This window comes from Adiantum capillus-veneris, chromosome 20 (genome assembly GCF_014529385.1).
Source record: "Adiantum capillus-veneris isolate H3 chromosome 20, ASM1452938v2, whole genome shotgun sequence".
In the NCBI taxonomy this organism is placed as follows: domain Eukaryota; kingdom Viridiplantae; phylum Streptophyta; class Polypodiopsida; order Polypodiales; family Pteridaceae; genus Adiantum; species Adiantum capillus-veneris.
The window spans coordinates 56,136,681-56,156,958 of record NC_140950.1 but is presented as its reverse complement, the minus strand read 5'-3'; the positions used below and the strand labels follow the sequence as shown (position 1 = coordinate 56,156,958).

The following is a 20,278-nucleotide window of genomic DNA, read 5'->3' as shown; positions in this document are numbered from 1 at the left end:
TGGGCGGAAGCAGTGGCTACATCAGTCCATTTGATCAACAGGTCTCCTAGTAGGGTTCTGGATAAGAGTGCAGTGGCCGAGATGCTATGGACAGGCAAGGCACCTTCGTATAAGCATCTCAGAGTCTTTGGTTGTGAAGCTTATAGCCATATTCCTAAGGAGTTCAGAAATAAGTTAGAACCAAAGAGCAAGAAGTGTATATTTCTTGGCTACGGAGAATCGGGCGAGATGGGTTACCGGCTTTGGGATCCTGAGTCCAGAAAGCTTATTCGTAGCAATGATGTGCATTTCAATGAAGCCAAGTTTCACGCTAAGCCAGAGAAGACAGAGGAGATCAGAAGAGTTGTCTTCAGGGAAGATGGACCTAGTGCTAGCACATCAAGACAGCATGGTCAGGCTCAGGAACAGCCTATAGTGGCTAGAGAGGCAGAATCAGTTGTGGTGAGACGTTCTGAGCGTGTCTCCAAACCACCTGATCGTTATGTGCCATCTCTAAATTATGTCATGCTCACAAATTGCGGAGAACCATCTTGTTACAAGGAAGCATTACAAGTGGTTGACTCGAAAAAATGGCAGTTGGCCATGCAGTCAGAGATGACAGCTCTGCATAAAAACCAGACATGGAAGTTGGTTAAATTACCACAGGGCAAAAAGGCTCTACCTTGTAAATGGGTTTACAGGTATAAGATCACCGCTCATGATAGTCAGCCAAAGTACAAAGCAAGGCTTGTTGCCAAGGGCTTTAAGCAAGAACAAGGCATTGACTTTGATGAAGTCTTCTCTCCAGTGGTCAAGATGACTACATTGAGATGATTTCTTGCATTGGTTGCTATATTGGATTTGGTGTTGCACCAAATGGATGTCAAGATAGCGTTCTTGCATGGTGATTTAGATGTGGAAATTTACATGCAGCAGCCAGAAGGGTTTGTTGAGAAAGGCATGGAACATTTGGTCTGCCAGTTGTTAAAGAGTCTTTATGGCTTAAAACAATCACCGAGGGCATGGTACCATAAGTTCCACCAGTTTATGCTTTCTCAAGGCTACAAACGTAGTGAGTTCGATCACTGTCTATATACAAAGAAGGCTAAGGATGGCAGTTGGCTGATCCTTATTTTGTATGTGGATGACATGTTGATTGCTGGCAAACACTTGGAAGAAATTTCAGCTTTGAAGTCAAAGATGGCAAAATCGTTTGACATGAAAGACATGGGTGAGGCAAGTCATATACTTGGTATGCGCATTGAGAGAGACAGATCAAAGAAGTTGATTTGGTTATCTCAAACAGAGTATATTGCCAAGGTTTTGCAACGTTTCAATATGGAGAAGGGAAAGGCATTGAGTGTTCCATTGCCACCATATGTGAAACTTAGCAAACAAGATTGTCCTGTGTCTGAGGAAGAAAAGGCTGAAATGGATAAGATTCCATATGCGTCTGCAGTGGGTAGTTTGATGTATGCAATGATTGCTACACGTCCGGATATTGCATTTGCAGTGCGAGTGGTTAGCAGATATATGTCAAATCCCGGCAAGAAACATTGGGAGGCAGTGAAAGGTATCATGAGATACTTAAAACATACAAAGAGTATGCGCATATGCTATGGTAGTCAGGATTTGAGTGTCAGAGGATACACTGACTCAGATTATGCAGGAGACTTGGATAAGAGGAGATCTACATCAGGCTATGTATTTACATTGGCTGGAGGTGCCATATCATGGCGATCTAGATTACAAGATTGTGTTACGCAGTCTACTACACAAGCTGAGTATGTTGCAGCAAATGAGGCATGCAAAGAAGCTATTTGGCTTGGTAGATTGGTTGCAGACTTGGGAATCAAAGTAGATATGCCAGAGTTATATTGTGATAGTCAAAGTGCTATACAATTGGCAAAGAATCCAGTGTTCCATTCGAAGACTAAGCATATTGATGTCAAATATCACTTCATTAGGGAAGTACTTGAAGACAAGCAGATACAACTGCTGAAGATCCACACCAAGGACAATCCTGCTGATCTACTCACAAAGGGACTTCCAGGAGAGGGCTTTGTGCATTGTCGTGAGTTATTGGGCATTGGATAGATGGCAGCCATGTAAATCTTTGTACATTTATGTTCATAGATTTACAGTTACTTAAAGTGCCACATTGGACTTTAAGTGGGAGGTTGTTGGGATTAAAGCCCAAGTGGCCTCTTATGCGGATATGGCCAGCCGCCCGCCTAACTCACTTACCTCTAACTCTTTGTATATACTCACATATACTTTGTGAATACTAAGGTATTGGGAGATAACCCTTCTAACAGTTCTTTGCGTACTGTACTGTGTAAGCTCACTGTGTGTGTGTGTGTGAGAGAGTCGACCCACGCTCCGCTCCGTGACTTCACTTTTAATATGTTTTTGCTCAAGGATTTTCGATTTTCATAAAAGTGTCCCAAAGGTGGTATCTTTCAATAAGTTTTTGCTCAAGTATTTTCTTTATATTGTAGGTGGCTTGCAAGGGGTGACTTTTAGGGCCTTCTATGTTTATTTCATTAGCATACAGCTTCGTTCAACAATCTAGCTTCTCCTTGCTCCATGTTTCGTGGCCTTTTCAACGTCAGGATGCACCAGCTCTTTTATCGGCTCTTTATATAGCGAGTCTCTAGTCTCTCAGCAACGTAGCCCATACCATCAGGCACCTATGTGCAATTTCTTTTCTCAATTATTGTTGTTGATGAATTTGTATTTGTCATTGATTTTGTGTCCACACAGCTGCAGCAAATCTAGGACAGAAGCAATCGTCTCTCGCTTTGGAAAGGAAGCCGTGGGCTTTGCAAAGAAACTGTGGGTTGTTTTAAGCAGATGCAAAGTGGGGGTCTCTCGCAACACAAAGTCACTTGGAGTGCTCTTACATACGGGCATGCGAGGACTTTGAATGTTGTGCTTGGCATTTTCTTAGTCGATATGTATTGCACTGATTGTGGGATGTGCACAACAAGAGCAATTCCAGAGGCTGTTGAAAAAAGATGTCGTGCTTGGCAGTGTCTTGGTCGATATGTATGCCAAATGTGGTGCGCTTGGAGAAAGCACACAAAGTACATGAAGAGCTTCATGTCCGGAATGTCGCCTCTCAAAATGCACTGATTGTGGAATGTGCGCAAGAAGAGCAGCGCCAGAAATCTTGACGCTATTTTCAACGAATGCAAAGCAAGTGTATCTCCACAAATTCAGTCACCTATACTTTTGTCTTGAAGGCTATGCTTACATTTTGGGCATGTGGCTCTACGTAAGTGCTCAAGGAGATCCCTATCCGGAGTATGGAATCCTATTGCAAGATTTTCCCCATAGTGGCATGGCTAGAAAGCTCTGATCTCATCTTTATCGATTATTGTTGCTTCCATCTTCATCGGCATCTCCATTAGCTAGCAGCATCTCCACCAACATCTCAACGATCTTCAAAGCTTCCATTGTGATTGCTATAGCCACGATTCAAGGTTCTCACTCTCTCTCTCTCTCTCTCTCTCTCTCTCTCTCTCTCTCTCTCTCTCTCTCTCTCTCTCTTTTCTCTTGTAAAGGTTATTTAATGAAACTTCTATACTGATTAGTGGATTTTCATTAGCTTATGTAGAGGTAACGACTTCTTATTCATGATGATATTGTTAGTCAGGGATTGTTTTAAAAAAAACGTAATGCTTTCCATTGCCTTGGTCGACATGTATCCAAATTTGGCAAGGCCACGACACCTTGGGCTAATTTCAACAGATGCAAACCGAGGGCATGTCTCTTGATGCAATCACCTATGCTTTCATCTTAAAGACATGTGGCACTGTTCACATAGTCGTCTCTTCAAGTGCATTGATTGTGGGACATGCCCAACAGGGACAGGGCCAGGAAGCTCTGGCTGGCTCTTTTCAGGATGCGAAGGGAAGACATTTCTCCTGATGTAATCACCTATGCTTTCATTTGGAAAGAATTTGGAACTGCATAGAAGCAAGGTCATGTATGTGAGCTTTTTTTTCAGAATGTTGTCTCTTGGGACGCACTGATTGCAGGATATGCTCAACACAAAAATCTTTGGGTTGTTTTCAGTGAATGCAAAGCGAGGACGTTTCTCTAGATGCAATCACCTATGCTTTCATCTTGAAGGCATGTAGTACTATGTAGAATGCCAATATGGGTAACATAATTCACGATGATATTATTAGTCAGGGGTTGCTAAACAAACCGTCGTCATATATTCTAGATGTGCACATGTTTTGAGACAAGCATCTCAACCTCAACACGTATCACAAACCTTCAGCTCGGAGCTTGTAAATGGCACATTTGCCCATCATAATTTCCAACTAAATGAGTCCAAAGCACCCACTTCTCTGCTCCAATAGTCTAAAACTTTGCCTTGTGAATTCCTCTGGCTCTCACGCTCCATAACATCCTAGCATAGACTCAACCAAATCTGGCCATTCACCGCCACGTAAATACTCTTCCTATTTCCAACTTCATTCTTAGTCTTCCTCCTGGTATATATTAGAACCCAATCCTTATTTTCTCAGTGACTTTTGGTCACCAATTTCCCTCACAACATCGTTACAGGTTTACGCAGACCCAACCTCAAACTTCGACTTACCGTTTTGCATGGAGGAGTTGGTACCAATGATCAAGTGAGTTAGCATTCTTTGCAAAGTTTTTGGAGGATGTTGTGATAGGCAAAAGCCATGGGCTGTTTTCAACAAATGAAAAGCAAAGCAATTTCTCCATATGCAATCACCTATGCTTTTGTCTTGATGTCTAGAATGTTGTCTCTTCAAGTGCACTGATTGTGAAATATGCTCAACAGGACAAGGCCAAGATGTTGTGGCTATTTGTCACAATATCGTCTCTTCAAGTGCATTGATTGTGGGATATACCCAACAGAGACAAGGCCAAGAAGCTCTAGCTGGCTATTTCCAACATGCAAAGCAAGGAAATTTCTCGTGATGTAATCACCTATGCTTTCATCTTGAAGGCATGTAGCACTATGTAGGAGCAATGATCACATATGCAAGATGTGTTGCTCTCAAGAAAGCACCAAGAAGTGCTTGATAAATTTTCTGTCAAGAATGTCATCTCTTAGAATGCACTACTTTTTGCATGATATACTCAAAACAAAAACCTCTGGCCTGTTTTCAGCAAATGCAAAGAAATTTGGAAGACGCCGAGATGGGCAAAAGAACTCACAATGATATTCTCAGTGGCTGTCGACGAAAACAAAATATTTTTCTTGCACTACCTTAGCCGACATGTATGGCAAATGTGGTAGGGCCAGGAAGCCTTGGGTTGTTTCCAACCAATGTAAAGCAAGAACATCGCTCCACATGCAATCACCTATGCTTTTGTCTTGAAAATAGGTGGCATTATGCAAGATGCTAATATGAGCAACAAAATTCACTCTTGTTATTCCCAAATTCAGTCTTAGTCTTCCTCCTAGTATATATTAGAACCCACTATGCAAGATGCTGATATGGACAACAAAATTCACTCTTCATATTCCCAACTTCAGCCTTAGTCTTCCTCCTGGTATATATCAGTGAAGGAGTACGAGCGGAAGTGCGACGCGAGAGAGAGTGCGAGAAGAAGAGCACGATGATATGGTGAACTTGCTCTACTGTAATGTGTAGAGCATAGTGAGTTATTATTAGGTTTTTACAAAAGAATATGTGTACATACCTGGAGGCCCGCCCACTTACCTGGGCGACCACATTGGGCTTTATACCCCAACAACCTCCCACTTAAAGTCCAATGTGGTACTTTAAGTGTGAAAGAAGCTACTATACAAGCTAATATACAAGAGATGTAGAGAAGTGATGTACTACCCTACACCTAACTGCTTGCAAAAATGCGCAAAGCTCTCTGAGGGAAGTCCTTTTGTAAGTAGATCAGCAGGATTTTCTGTGGTGTGAACTTTGACAAGCTGAAGTTGCTTATCCTCGAGCATTTCCCTGATGAAATGATACTTCACATCCACATGCTTTGTCTTTGAGTGATAAACTGGATTGCGAGCCAATTGTATAGCACTTTGACTATCACAATATAACACAGGCATCTCTTCTTTGATTCCCAAGTCTGTTACTAGTCGATTAAGCCAAATTGATTCTTTGCATGCCTCTGATGCTGCAACATATTCAGCCTCTGTAGTAGACTGAGTAACACAATCTTGTAATCTAGAACGCCATGATACTGCTCCACCAGCCAATGTAAAGACATACCTTGACGTAGACCTTCGGTTGTCTAAGTCACCTACATAATCTGAGTCTGTAAAACCCTTTACACTTAGCTCCTGACTCCCATAGCATATACGCATACTCTTTGTAGCTTTCAGGTATCTCAATATTCCTTTCACTGCCTCCCAATGTTTCTTGCCTGGGTTTGACATGTATCGACTTACTACTCCCACTGCAAATGCAATGTCTGGGCGAGTAGCAATCATTGCATACATCAAACTACCCACTGCAGACGCATATGGAATCTTATCCATTTCAGCCTGCCCTTCCTCAGACACAGGACAATCTTGTTTGCTAAGTTTCACATATGGTGGCAATGGAACACTCAGTGCCTTTCCCTTCTCCATATTGAAACGTTGCAAAACCTTGTCAATATACTCTGTTTGAGATAACCAAATCAACTTCTTTGATCTGTCTCTCTCAATGCGCATACCAAGTATATGACTTGCCTCACCCATGTCTTTCATGTCAAACGATTTTGCCATCTTTGACTTCAAAGCTGAAATTTCTTCCAAGTGCTTGCCAGCAATCAACATGTCATCCACATACAAAATAAGGATCAGCCAACTACCATCCTTAGCCTTCTTTGTATATAGACAGTTATCGAACTCACTACGTTTGTAGCCTTGAGAAAGCATAAACTTGTGGAATTTATGGTACCATGCCCTCGGTGATTGTTTTAAGCCATAAAGACTCTTTAACAACTGGCATACCCAATCTTCCTTGCCTTTCTCAACAAACCCTTCTGGCTGCTCCATGTAAATTTCCACATCTAAATCACCATGCAAGAATGCTGTCTTGACATCCATTTGGTGCAACACCAAATCTAATATGGCAACCAATGCAAGAAAGCATCTCAATGTAGTCATTTTGACCACCGAAGAGAAGACTTCATCAAAGTCAATTCCTTGTTCTTGCTTAAAGCCCTTGGCAACAAGCCTTGCTTTGTACTTTGGCTGACTATCATGAGCGATGATCTTATACCTGTAAACCCATTTACAAGGTAGAGCCTTTTTGCCCTGTGGTAATTTAACTAGCTTCCATGTCTTGTTTTTATGCAAAGCTGTCATCTCTGACTGCATGGCCAATTGCCAATTCCCGGAGTCCTTCATTTGCACTGCTTCCTTGTAACATGAAGGCTCATTGCAATCAGTCAACATGACATAGTTCATAGATGGAACAAACCTATCAGGAGGTCGCGTGACACGTCCAGATCTACGCACAATAGGTGGCTCAGGCTCAGCCACAACCTGTGGTTCCAATCTATCCTGTCCTTGCTCCTCTTGAGCCCTGACATTTTGTCTTGCACGTGCAGGTCCATCTTCTTGGAAGACAACTCTTCTAATCTCCTCAACCCTCTCTGGTTTAGAATGATATTTGGATTCATTAAAGTGAACATCATTGCTGCGGACAACCTTTCTGGATTCGGGATCCCAAAGTCTGTACCCCATCTCACCAGAATTACCATAGCCTAGATAGATGCACTTTCTACTCTTTGGCTCAAGTTTGTTCCTAAATTCCTTTGGAACGTGAGTATATGCCTCACAACCAAAGACTCCGAGATGCTTGTATGAGGGCATTTTGCCTGACCATACCATCTCTGGCACCGAATCCTTCTGCAAAACCTTGCTAGGAGATCTATTTACAAGATGAACAGCTGTTGATACAACTTCAACCCAAAACCCATTTGGCAGCTGTGCATTAGACAACATACTTCTGACCTTCTCTTGTATGGTCCTATTCATCCTCTCAGCAACACCATTTTGAGGAGGATTGTAAGGAGCAGTAAGTTCACATTTTATACCTTTTGACTCACAAAAGTCCTGAAAGGCCTTTGAAACATACTCTCCACCATTGTCAGTGCGTAAGCATTTAAGCTTCTTGCCACTCTGATTCTCCACAAGTGTCACAAACGTTTTGAAAACACTAAACGCTTCATCCTTGTGCTTGAGAAAGTAAACCCATACTTTCCTCGAGTAATCATCTATAAATGTCATAAAGTAAGAAGCTCTCCCTAGAGATAGGTTAGGCATAGGTCCACACAAATCACTATGAACAAGTGCCAACTGTGTATCTCTTCTACTGCTTCTATGCTTATGTGGCTGCTGTGTTTGCTTACCATACAAAAAATGTTCACAGAATTCAAAATCATTAAATGAAAAGCCAGGCAAATAACCAGAACGAGACAAGATTTCCATTCCCTTCTTGGACATATGTCCTAACCGGCTATGCCACAAAGAAACGTTCGGCTGCTCGATTACATTGATTATATTTTTAGAGACATTTGATACATAAATCATGTAAAGTCCTCCAGACTTTACTCCATGTGTTACTGTCATAGAACCCTTGGATATCTTCCACATGTTCTGTCCAAAAGTGGTGACGTAGCCAGCATCATCAAGTAAACCTGTGCTGATCAAGATCTTTGTAATTGCGGGAACATGTCTCACATTCTTCAGCGTGAAAGAAGAGCCATTCTGAAAATTCAATTGAACATCTCCAACACCTTTTGTGAGAAGTTTCGTGTACGGAATGTTGTCTCTTGGAATGCATTGATTGTGAGACATTCCCAACAAGATTTTGAAAACATAATTCATGATGATATTGTTAGTCAGGGGCTATTGAAACAGAACATCGTGCTTGGCAATGCCTTGGTTGACATGTATGCCAAATGTGGTGTACTTCAAAAAGCACAAAAAGTTCTGAGGAGATGCCTGTCTAGAATGTTATGCCTTAGATTGCATTGAATGCGAGATATGTCGAACAGGAGCGGAACCAAGAAGCTATGGGCTGTTTTTAGCTGATACGAAGTGAGCGCATCTCTCCAGATGTGGAATTACCTATTCTCGCATCTTGAAGTAACCTGACAATTTGGAAGTCACTAGGATGGACAAAAGAACTCATGATGATATTGTTAGTTAGGGGCTGTTGGAAAAAAATGTTATGATTGGCACTGCCTTGGTCAACATGTATGACAAATGTGGTAGGAATAGCCGATGCAAAGCGATGACATCTCTCCAGATGCAATCGCCTAAGCTTTTGTCTTGAAGGAATGTGACACTACGTAAGACGCCAATATGGGCAACAAAATTCACAATGATATTGTTAGTCAGGGGCTGCTAAAAAAAGAAGTTGTGCATGCCATTGACTGGAGTGCATTGATTACGGAATATGCCGAACAAGGACAGGCTAGAAAGCTATGGGCTGCTTACAACAAATACAAAGAGATGGCATCTCTCCAAATGCAATCACGATGATATTTTTAGTCAAGGGTTGTTGAAAAAAGAATTCATGCTTGGAAATGCCATGCTTGACATATACACCAAATGTCGTTTACTTCAAAAAGCTCAAAAAGTTCTTGACGAGTTTCCTTTCCAGAATGTCGTCTCTTGTAATGCATTGATTGCACGAGTCAAGAAGCTCTGGGATGTTTTTAGTGGATGCAATGTGAGGGCGTTTCTCCAAATGTAATCACCTATGCTTTGCACCTTGAAGGCATGTGGCACTCCGTAGGACTCCAATATGGGTGACAATGATATTGTTAGACAAGGGTTGTTGAAAGAGAATGCCTTGTCTCACATTGCCTTGTATGCCAAGGCAGATCATTGGATGGAGTTTTCATCTCATCCCATGGTGAGCAGGTCGTTTGCAGAGTTGAAAACGATAGACCTCATGCATCCCAAATGGCCACTCAATATTCCACAGGTTCTCCATGGCCACTGCAAATGAGTAGTGCCAGACTCAAAGCCAAACAACCAGAATTCACTATAGTATTGCTAATTGGATTCCAGGATATATCTAGCTCTCTCTCTCTCTCTCTCTCTCTCTCTCTCTCTCTCTCTCTCTCTCTCTCTCTCTCGCATTTGCTCTCTCTCCATTTTCTTCTCCAGGGATATATACTCTAGTTGAATCTTCAAATGACACAACCACACTTACACGAATGACAAGAATGCACACAATAGAGAGAGAGATTGAATAGAAAAGTTAACACAATTCAAAAGCTAGGGATATGTTTAGACATATCAAAATTGAGACATGAAGATCATGGCGTTGTAAACACAAGACCATGCCAACTTAAAGTAATATGATTTGTGAAAAAAAAAGCGCAAGCTCTCTCTCTCTCTCTCCCCCCCCCCCCCTGGTCTCCGCTTTTCTCTTCTAGGTTCTTGTTTTCTCTTACCCTCGGACTCACTTCAATTCAATACAAATGAGGCTAATGAAGCACTCTAGTTTAGGGTTAAAACCCCCTTGACAGTTCGTGTGACATGTGGCCCTTAGGGGTTGTTCCCCAAATCTATTTTCTTCATATTGCAGGTAACTTTGAGGGGGTATCTTTTAGGGCCTTCTATCTTTTAGGGTTCAAACCCCCTTGACAGCTTGTGTGACATGTGGCCCTTAGGGGCTGTTCCCAAGTCTATATGATGGGTTGCCCAACCTTATCAGGCTGGGATGCTCCACCTCACGGAGACGGGTGTGTGAGACTGAGAGTTGTAATTTCATGTTGTACATCTCTCTCTTTAGAAAAAGGGGAAATTATCAAAATACCCCTCTAATTTGTGGAAATTTCCAAAATACCCCTCAAATTTCAAAAAATTCCAAAATACCCTTGTATCTATTTTGGTTCGATAGTTCAAAATTTTCTAATCTTTATTCCTTTTTGACAATTGAGATCCCTTTTTTTGTGCTTAACATGTAATTTGTCACGAATTACCTCGCAAAAAAAGGCAATTATATCGAAAAATAATGAAGCATTTCATCTCCAAAGCCTACGTAATCAACTCAAATTCTAGTTTTAGCATCTTGTATTGATACACAATCGATCTTCTTATAAAAAGCTAGAAATGCTTTTATCTTGGGAGAAATTTTGAATCTCACAACCAGGGGTATTTTGGAAATTTTGAAGGGCATTTTGAGAATTTATTTTGGGAATTTTTGAAATTTGAGGGGTATTTTGGGAATTAGAGGGGTATTTTGGTAATTTTCCCTTTAAAAAAACACGAAGTCACATCACATTGGACTTGGGCCCTTCTGGCATTTACTGCAAAGACCAATGAGCGACTCGTGACTCAAGAGTCCCGTTTTTGGCATATTCTAAAAGCTTCAGCTAGCATCCAGTCAACTCTTCTCCTCCTAGAGATTGCCGTCGCGACCCACAGAAGACGAAAGCCGGAACTTGGAGCGTGGAGCAGAAGAAGAGAATGGCTGCCAAAGGCACTCTCGAAGTTCATCTGCATGGTGGCAAAGAGATGCGAAATGTGGAATTCTTTGGTATGATCTCTCTCTCTCTCTCTCTCTCTCTCTCTCTCTCACACACACACACACACACACACACACACACACACACACACACACACACACACACACACACACTCCTGCGTTCCAGATAAAAGGCTACATTGGGCGAAGCTGTCTGCGTTTTTATGCATCTGTGTGTGTATTTGTGTGGAATGACACGAATCTAGAAAACTAGATCTAACCCTTGAAGAACAGCCAAGCAGAGCCCGATTTTGGAAGTAATTGCCGCAATGCCCTATACTGTCTGTCTGCCGGCGTGCCATTCCTGCGTGTTAAAGTTTGTTCTTGGGTGTGTGCACAAGTTTTTGCCATTTAAATTCGTGATTCTGAAATTCAACTTAGGATATAAAATAACTAGAAATGCAGGATTTTTATCTTCAACTTACACATCGCATTGACTGTGTGATTTGTAATGGATTCTTCATGCTTTTGTTCTACAGGAAAGAATGATCCATATGCATTGCTCTCCTACAAAACGCAGGACCAGAAAAGCAAAACTTTGGAAGGTAGGAAAGGCAATGTCCGCACTTTTTTTTTTTTTTTTTGTCTGCTCATCTTACCGATAATGCATTTGCCTTGTCTTGAATAGTGTGGTATCAGAGCCCAAAGCTTTCTACACCTTACAACTTTAATTGGTTCAAAAAGGCCTGTTTTGCATAGGAAATAGTCATAAATTTCTAGTGCTTGGGTTTATCCGATACCTATTTCAACTTTCATCTACAGGATTCTGGTGATGTTGGTGAGAATATTGTTAATTATGCACGATGAAGCAGATAATTCCACTGTCTTGTTGATGACTGCCATTAGTCTAAAACTTGCACTTTGCTTTATAGGTGAATTAGGGTTTTTTGAGCTTATAGGAATCCTCGACCAGTATGCACCTTGATACTTCCTTCCTAACCTGTGTTCTTAGGTGGAGGCTCTGATCCAATCTGGGACCAATCCTTTTTCTTTCAAGTGGAGGATGGTGATGATTCTACCGATGTGATCATCAAGATATTTGATGAAGATGACCGCAGTAAAGATGATGCCATTGGAGAAGCTAAGTAGGTCTTTACCACCGCAGTTATACTCATGAGAACGCACATGCACACATACACACATATTGACTTAGCAGTGCTTTTCGGCAGAAATTGATTTGCAGAGCTCTTGGGCAGCATACAGCTTTTTGGGGTTTCGTTTTGTTGCATTCTGAGTCCATTTGCTTATAGAAATGCTCAATTATGCAAGTAGGGTGTTGCATAGTGAGTTTGCTTTCTTGTTGATCTCGAATTGTTGATTTTGATTGTTAGCTCATTGTTTAGGACATATGTGCGTGCGTGCGTGCGTGCGTATCTTTGTAGGCTTTGCCTAAACAGCTTGCAGGTTTTGCGGTTCCATACCCATGAAATGAGTTTTAATGTCACACCGACCTCCCTTGCTTCCTTGTTCCTCCCTTCCACCGGAGATTTAAGCATCTTTCCAGCATACTCTTTATTTGGTCATTGGATGCAATGTGCTTTCAGGATTCCTATAGGTAGAGTAATCGAGGAGCTTGAAGTGCCAGCAAGCTCGTATGACCTAGTGTGTACGAATGGCAAGACGCAAGGGCAAGTAGAGGTTTCGCTCAAATTTGTTCCCTCAGTAAGTATCTCGCCCCTTCTTTCTCAAAGACCTTTGGTGAAGTTTTTTCTGTATTTACATCAAGAGATGAAGTTTTGAGAGTATGTTAAGAAGGCACAAAGTTTCTTGTAAGCTTTCTATCTCACATAGAAATCATACGTTGACAAATCTTTGGATCCACCTCTTTAAGATTCTTGTATGGCAATGCCGCTTTGCAAAGCAAGGAAAGTGCAAGACTTCTCAATATTGGCTCATTTTCAATTAGCTTCTCATGTTCTTGACTAATTAACTCCCTTTCTTACCGGTTTCCAATGTGAGGCTTTGTTGATGTATGTGTTTTTGGTTGCTTGTATAGGAACAGGAGAGCAAGCTGCAACCTCTGCCGTTCCATCCAGATAGGCCGCACCATCCTCATGCCAATCATTTCAATCCCGCACATCATGGCAGCAATGGTCCATATGGTGATAGCAATGAGGGTGGCTGGCAGTAGGTTATGCCAGCCTTGGCAGAATCTTTGTTTGTACCATGAGTCATTGATCGACTTTGCAGAAATTGAGCTGAAGTTAGACATTCTATGTGTATCGTATGTCTGGGGGTTTAGGGTTGTCTCTCTCAATGCAGCAAAGCTAACGGCAATGGGGTCTTTGTAGCTTCTTTGTGATGAGTATATTTAATTAAAAATTAAAAATAAATTAACCAACTTAGTGTTAGAAAAAAACCGGGGTCTAGTGTATTTTAACCTGCTGAAATTATAAAATCCCGGTTAGATTTTGAGCTTGCCTTTAAGAAAACCGGAATATTAACACAAGTTTTAGTGTAATTACCGGTAGAAGCTTCAAATTTTGACCTGAAAACCGAGAGAGTTTCAAGTTTCCCCTTATTTTGTTCGGCTAGGAAAAATGTATTTTTCTAGCCCTCATGAGTAACCTAAGTCAGCTCACTTTTTGGCTTTTCAAAACAAGCCTTAGTTAAGAAGAAGGGGGAGTTAGGCATACATTTGACTTTTGCATGTGAAGCATTAAATGCTTGAGTTTGTAAACGGGTCCTTTCATTTAAGAGCCTCATATGGGTCCGTCAAGGTCGGGGGAGAGAGAGAGAGAGAGACACCTATGAGCTAGTTCACATGAGAGGTTGGTTGGCAACTTGTTCCAACAACTTGATTTTGTGAGTTTTCATGGAAGGTATCTAGAAACGTGAGAGAGTGGGAGAGATTTCTTTTAAGGAAAATGAATGGGAAAAGTAAGTGAGAATAGAGAGAGAAGTGGAAAAAAAAAGTTTGTCTTTTCCTCCATTCAATGAAAAACACTTTTTCCTCTTTGTCTTCACTTGTGGTTGCCATCTTGCTCCACCCCTTGGGCATGGAGCCGTTTGGGAACTTGTTGCCAACTATTTAGTGGAAACACTCCATGTGAAACCAAAAAATTGGCAACATATTGCCAACATTTTGAAAATCAAACCCTCATGAGAACTGGCTCTATAGCTGCCCGCAAGGAGATTTGTACAGAGCACCGAGGGCAAGGTATACTGCTGCAGTTCACTACAATTTTGTGTGTGTGTGTGTGTGTGAGAGAGAGAGAGAGAGAGAGAGAGAGAGAGAGAGAGAGATATGTAGTTGGCACTCTCAACATTGCAAAGAGAGTGGGTGGCCGTTTCCTACTCACAAGTACGAGCGAAGGTTATGGACCCACAGCGAGAGTCATATTCGGGTAATTTAAACCCTACTGGAGTTCGAAGTTGCTTAATATGGATTACCACAGGGGTGCACGTGTGGAGGTTTGCATTACTTGCATTTTCAACACAGGCCCAAGGATGTGTATAGACGATGGCATGGACGGGTTGTTAGCAACTTTGTTGCCCGGGCTACACGCAAAGAGCCCATGACTCTTAGTGGCGATGGCAAGCAAACTAGAAGTTTTCAATTCGTTTCTGAACTTGTTGATGGCTTGATATGCCTAATGGAGGGTGATCACATTGGTTCGTTTAATCTTGGAAGCTCTAGAGAATTCACAATGCTAGAGCTGGCTAAGGTCGTCAAAGAAGTTGCTGACCCAAATGCGATGAAATTCTGCAGTAATTTTGTTTTTTAATCATGCACTCAAACATCACACACATGAGAGAGCACATATATCCAAATCAGTTAAGAAATTTCCATGACAGTATTTCATTTCTTTAAAGTCATACAACAGAATACTACCAGCCCATCATTATCCTTGAAGTCTGGGAAAAAAGCAGTGACTCTGATTGATCTTGGTAATCCGTGATAAAGGAGTGGAGTAACTCTCCTCTTGTACATTATGCACCGCACTAGATTCAACTGGTTGATCATTGGTAACTCTTGGAATAGTCGAAGCTAGACCAAAAGCCTTAAGGTAAAGTTCCAAAATCTGAGTACTTGTTAGATCCTCATCCATCCATTTCGCATCCAATGCCTTAACTAAATACCGGTGTTGACTTTATCTTTCACTTTCCTTTCCCTATGAGCTAGTATCTGTTCTAGAATAAGAATCTCATTGGTCTCTTCCAGTTCACTTTGTTGATCAGGCTCCCCACCTTTGAAAGGTTTCAATAGACTTGCATAAAATGCATTGCGAATCTTCCAAGCATCGGGTAACTTCAGTCTAAAGGATACATCGTTTATCTTTTCTTGAATCTGAAAAGGGCCATAATATCTCATACTCAACTTTGGAAAAAGTCTCGCCTTACCCTTTATTTTTCGTAGGCGTGCCTTCTCAAACCATAGAAGCACCTAATCATCTTCCTTCCATTGCAGGTCACAACGATGCTTGTCCGCTGCTTTCTTATGCCTTCCGTGAGACTCTTCAAGAGCGTTGTGCAACTTTGCAAAAGCAGTCTCCAGATCCTGAATATATAGATCTACTTCAAAAATCTTACCTTTGGTGCTTAGAATAGGTGGAACCTTCTTATCATCCTCAAAGATCTCAAATGGTGCCTTCCCACATAGACGTATGTATTGTGTTGTTGTAGGCAAACTCCACCAAGGGCCAAAACTTCACCCACTAAGCTCTTTGATCAAAGATGTAAGACTTCAACGAGTCCAGAACCATCAAATCAACAATCTATGATTACTCATCAGTGTGTGGGTGGAAAGAGGACGAGAACTGTAACCAAGTAACAAATTCTTTTAGATTGTCCTTTAAAATAAACTAGTAAAACAAGGATCTCTATTTGAAACTATAGACTGAGGCATGTTAAGTCGAAATATCTGTGAGACATAGTTGACCAAGTGGTCTGGCTTAACCGTCATCTTGACTGAAATAAAGTGAGTGTGCTTGCTAAATCTATGGATGACTATCCAAATTCCATCGTGCCCACTCTAAATCTTCGGAAAATAAAAAATAGAATCCATTGCTATACTTTCCCAAGGTTGGCTAGGTATAGGTAAAGGTAGCAAAAGACTTGGTGGATTATGCATGTCAAACTTGATCTTTTGGCATATCAAACAAAAGTGAACAAACTCATCCACATCCTTTTTGACCCTTGGCTAGTAAAAAAACCGTTCCACACCTTTCAAGGTGGTCTATATGCCGTAGTGGCTTAAAAAAGGTGGATAGGGCACTTTGTCAAAACCTTATTCGTCAGTGCTAGTGTAACATACAACAAGTTCTTCCACATCAAATAGCCTTCCTTGAGTGAATAGCCCACGACTGCTTCCCCACTCTGTAACTGATCAAATATGTCTATAAAATCCGGATCTGTGGCGTACTAATCTACCATATACTTGAAGCTATGACGATGAACTGTCGAAATAGCCAAAACCAATGGCTGACGAGACAGTGCATCCGCCACCACATTCTTTTGTCCCTTAATATGCACAATCTGAAAGTGAAACTTTGACAAGATATTTGCCCACTGCATCTGCTTGTTTGAAAGTTGTTTCTTCGACAAGAAATATCGTAAATTATGATGATGGATGAACACTGTAAAATCAGCTTTGAGTAAAAAGTGTTGTCACTGAGTAAGAGCATGGTGGATAACTGTCAGTAGCTGTTTCTCGTTAATCTGTGCAACCTGAACTTGTTTGGAAAACATTTTGCACTCATAGGCTACAACATGCCCTTCCTGCATCAACAAGACCGCTCCCAGAGTGCGGCCATAGGCATCACAATATACCTTAAATGGCTTTTGCAAGTTTGGCAAAACCAATATTGGCCAGTCGTCAACTTCTCCTTGAGAATCTTAAAGGCTGCAATCTCAGACTGTCCCCAAGTGAAGGAACCCCTTTCTATGTCAAACTATGCAGAGGAGAACCAATCTCCACAAACTTTTGAATGAAAAGCCGATAATAAGAATGCTGCAAACCTCATGCATATTCTTCAACTCTTGCCAATCTTTGATGGTCTCAATCTTGGCCAGATCCATTTTGACAACCTCTGAAGAGACGATGTGTCCCAAAAAGGGAATCTTTGGTAAAAAAAACTCACTCTTTTTTTCCATTTACTACCAACCGATGTTGCCTTAGTGCCTGAAATACTTATTAGAGATGCAGTCAATGCTCTACCTCATTCTTGAAGAATACAATGATGTTGTCAAAAAAGATGCCCACAAATGACCTATACTCTCAAAAATTCATGTCCATCATTCTGTTGAAGGTTGCAAGAGCATTTGTGAGACCAAAAGGCATCACTAAATACTCGTAGAAACCAAAGGACGTCTTGAATGTAATCAAGTAAACATCTCTAGGAGAAATTCTGATCTGATGATAGCCACTTTACAAGTCAATTCTGTTGAAACAAGTAGAACCTTGTAACATGTCCATCATATCATTGTCTAGTATATCATTGATCTTGGGTATCAAGAATCTGTTCTTGATGGTCATTTTATTGAGAGCCATGTAGTCAATGCATTCTCCACCAAGATCCATCGTTCTAGAACTAGAAGCACCGACAAACAAAGAATACCATTTTTAATTTCTTTTGAGATAGTGTTTTTACCTGTTTGTATGACCAATGCTTTCTCCTAAAGCTTTGAGTTCATTCCCGGCAGCAAGAAAGGTGGAGACCTTACAGTACTGTTGGAACCTAGATGTAGAGGACGAGGATATTGACGCACCCGTGTTAGACACTCATGGGCGCTACTACATAGTAAAGTATGACAGTGAAGTGGACCTTGGTACAACACATGGGAGGGAGTTTTGAGGCCATCTTCAAACTCTTATACACTCAACATATAAAAATTGTTTTATAAAATTCAGAGACCAGTAGCCCGATCATGCACGCTACATCGAGGAAGTGTTGCATGCGTGATTCCCAAATGCCCCCAATGAGCAATTTATATTGGTTGGAGGATTACATTGAATCTGTTTAAAAAAGCAATCAATCAAGTGTACGACGCACAACGGCCAACCAGGTCGCAAATCCAGTATGGAGCTATCGTGGAGGCAACATAGGAGATGCGGAGTGGGAATGGGAAATGTAAGAAAAGAGCGAACAAGATGCAACACGTCATTCTATTTGAACAACGTAAAGCTTGGGCTAGAGAAACTCCCACACACTATGGTTCGAGAGGCAAAGAAGCTTGAAAAGGACAAACATGTAATTTTTTTTAAATTGGAGCTTGAACCAGTTCAAAAAAGGTTTTAGTTTATGAATTGCTTTTGTTATTGCGACAACAAACGTGGTAATAGTTGTGGATATATATCTATGACTATTATCGTGTTTATTGCTGACAAACCATTGTCGCACATATTGCCCTTTCTATTATTGCCAATGTTATTTTTTCTCTCTCCATTTTCATTTGTTAATCCGCGGTATTAGGGGTAGTTCTCAAATTTTCCTCTTATAATGTTATGAGACGGTCTTTTTTTTCCTATACTGGTGGGATTTTTTCTTTATTGATCAACACACATTACGAAGCTGTCGATTTTGGCAATAAAAAGAATTACAGGTGTTCCAACAAACAGCTACTAAAGCCACCTCTTGGATAAGAACATATGAGGAAAAGGGCTTGTTTAACATGAACTTTTTGAAAGGCTTTAATACATCTTACTCAATCTTCTCCTTGCTTTGGTTTTCCAAGTGTGTAGATAATTTTAATCTTTCTCAGATAATGTCATCAACCTGAGGCAGGATGGTTTTACCTTAGAACACTCTGTTATTTCTAGCTTTCTAGGTTTGATTGAGATAGAAAAATCACACAATCTGGAATCAACAGAGAATGGCTTGATTCCTAATGGTACTTTTTTCCAAAAAGAGATCATTTCCAGAGAAGGGCACGTCCCAAGTTCCCTTAACCCAAAGATAGACCTTGGACACCACTCCTCTAATGGTTGGGCACTCTGTGAACAAGTGTAGAGGGTTTTCAATACCAGCTTTGTAACCAGAGCACAAGGCACTGCCAAGACCACAAGTCCAAATATTTTCTCCCGTAGGGATAGCTCCCCAAAAATATTTCCAACTAAAGGCTTTGAATTGCCTAGGGCAAGACGCCTGTCAGTTGGAGTTTATGTATGAAAGCCACTTGGCCTCCATCCACTATAGGAGCCATACTTTGTTCAATGGATACCACCAATCTGCCTAGAACATCAACCCTTTATAAACTTCCTTTGTTAGAGGGCACTAAAAGGCCAATTCCAAGCTTTCTAATCAATGTTGGATAGGCAGTTGGGTAATGATACTAACCTCAAAGCCTCTAGCACCCTCCTTAACAAAATTACTTCATTTCACACATGTTGAGATGGGTCTTGATTTCGCTAAATTCCAACCAATATCCCTGGCTTGCACCCCAAAGGTTGCTTAAGTTGAAAAAACCTTTGTTGTTCACTTTCTTGGCTATCTCCCTCCAAAAAAAATTGAGATGTAAGCTTCCAAGCTTGGAGAGCCACGGGGACCAATGAAGAAGTGTACTTCTAAAACATCGAACATGCTGCTTCCATCCTAGAGTTGTGGTAGCTTTAGAGCATTTTCTTATTACTTCTCTTGTATGCCACTAAGCTTTAGTGAGGATCAACAAGGGAGTAAGATCTTGTCTTCAACTATGCCAGAGATTTCCATTGGCCCCCACTAGATCTACACGTAGCCTTATCAATCATTTCCCAAGCCCATTCTTGCTCTTGTTTCATCAGGGTCACAACCAACTTGGCACACCTGGATTTCGCATGAACTTTAGGATTTAAACTCCTAATCCTCCCTGAT

The 20,278-nt window shown here is 41.2% G+C and overlaps 1 protein-coding gene across 1 annotated transcript; it reads left to right on the top strand.

Moving 5' to 3' along the window:
- Positions 1 to 11,342: 11,342 nt before the first annotated feature.
- On the top strand, positions 11,343 to 13,697 carry LOC147432551 (16 kDa phloem protein 2-like). The gene is made up of 5 exons (XM_086491602.1): positions 11,343 to 11,498; positions 11,966 to 12,031; positions 12,439 to 12,571; positions 13,031 to 13,148; positions 13,483 to 13,697. Exons 1-5 carry the CDS (start codon positions 11,429 to 11,431, stop codon positions 13,615 to 13,617), a joined length of 522 nt encoding a protein of 173 aa, XP_086347728.1. The 5' UTR covers positions 11,343 to 11,428; the 3' UTR covers positions 13,618 to 13,697.
- The last annotated feature ends 6,581 nt before the right edge of the window (positions 13,698 to 20,278 follow it).

What these genes read in the sequence shown, in the direction of transcription:
- LOC147432551 (XM_086491602.1), top strand. Translation starts at nt 11,429, where the DNA reads ATGGCTGCCAAAGGCACTCTCGAAGTTCATCTGCATGGTGGCAAAGAG. An exon ending in GAAAAGCAAAACTTTGGAAG is followed by an intron (nt 12,032 to 12,438) that starts GTAGGAAAGGCA and finishes CTGTGTTCTTAG; the next exon opens with GTGGAGGCTCTGATCCAATC. An exon ending in GATGCCATTGGAGAAGCTAA is followed by an intron (nt 12,572 to 13,030) that starts GTAGGTCTTTAC and finishes ATGTGCTTTCAG; the next exon opens with GATTCCTATAGGTAGAGTAA.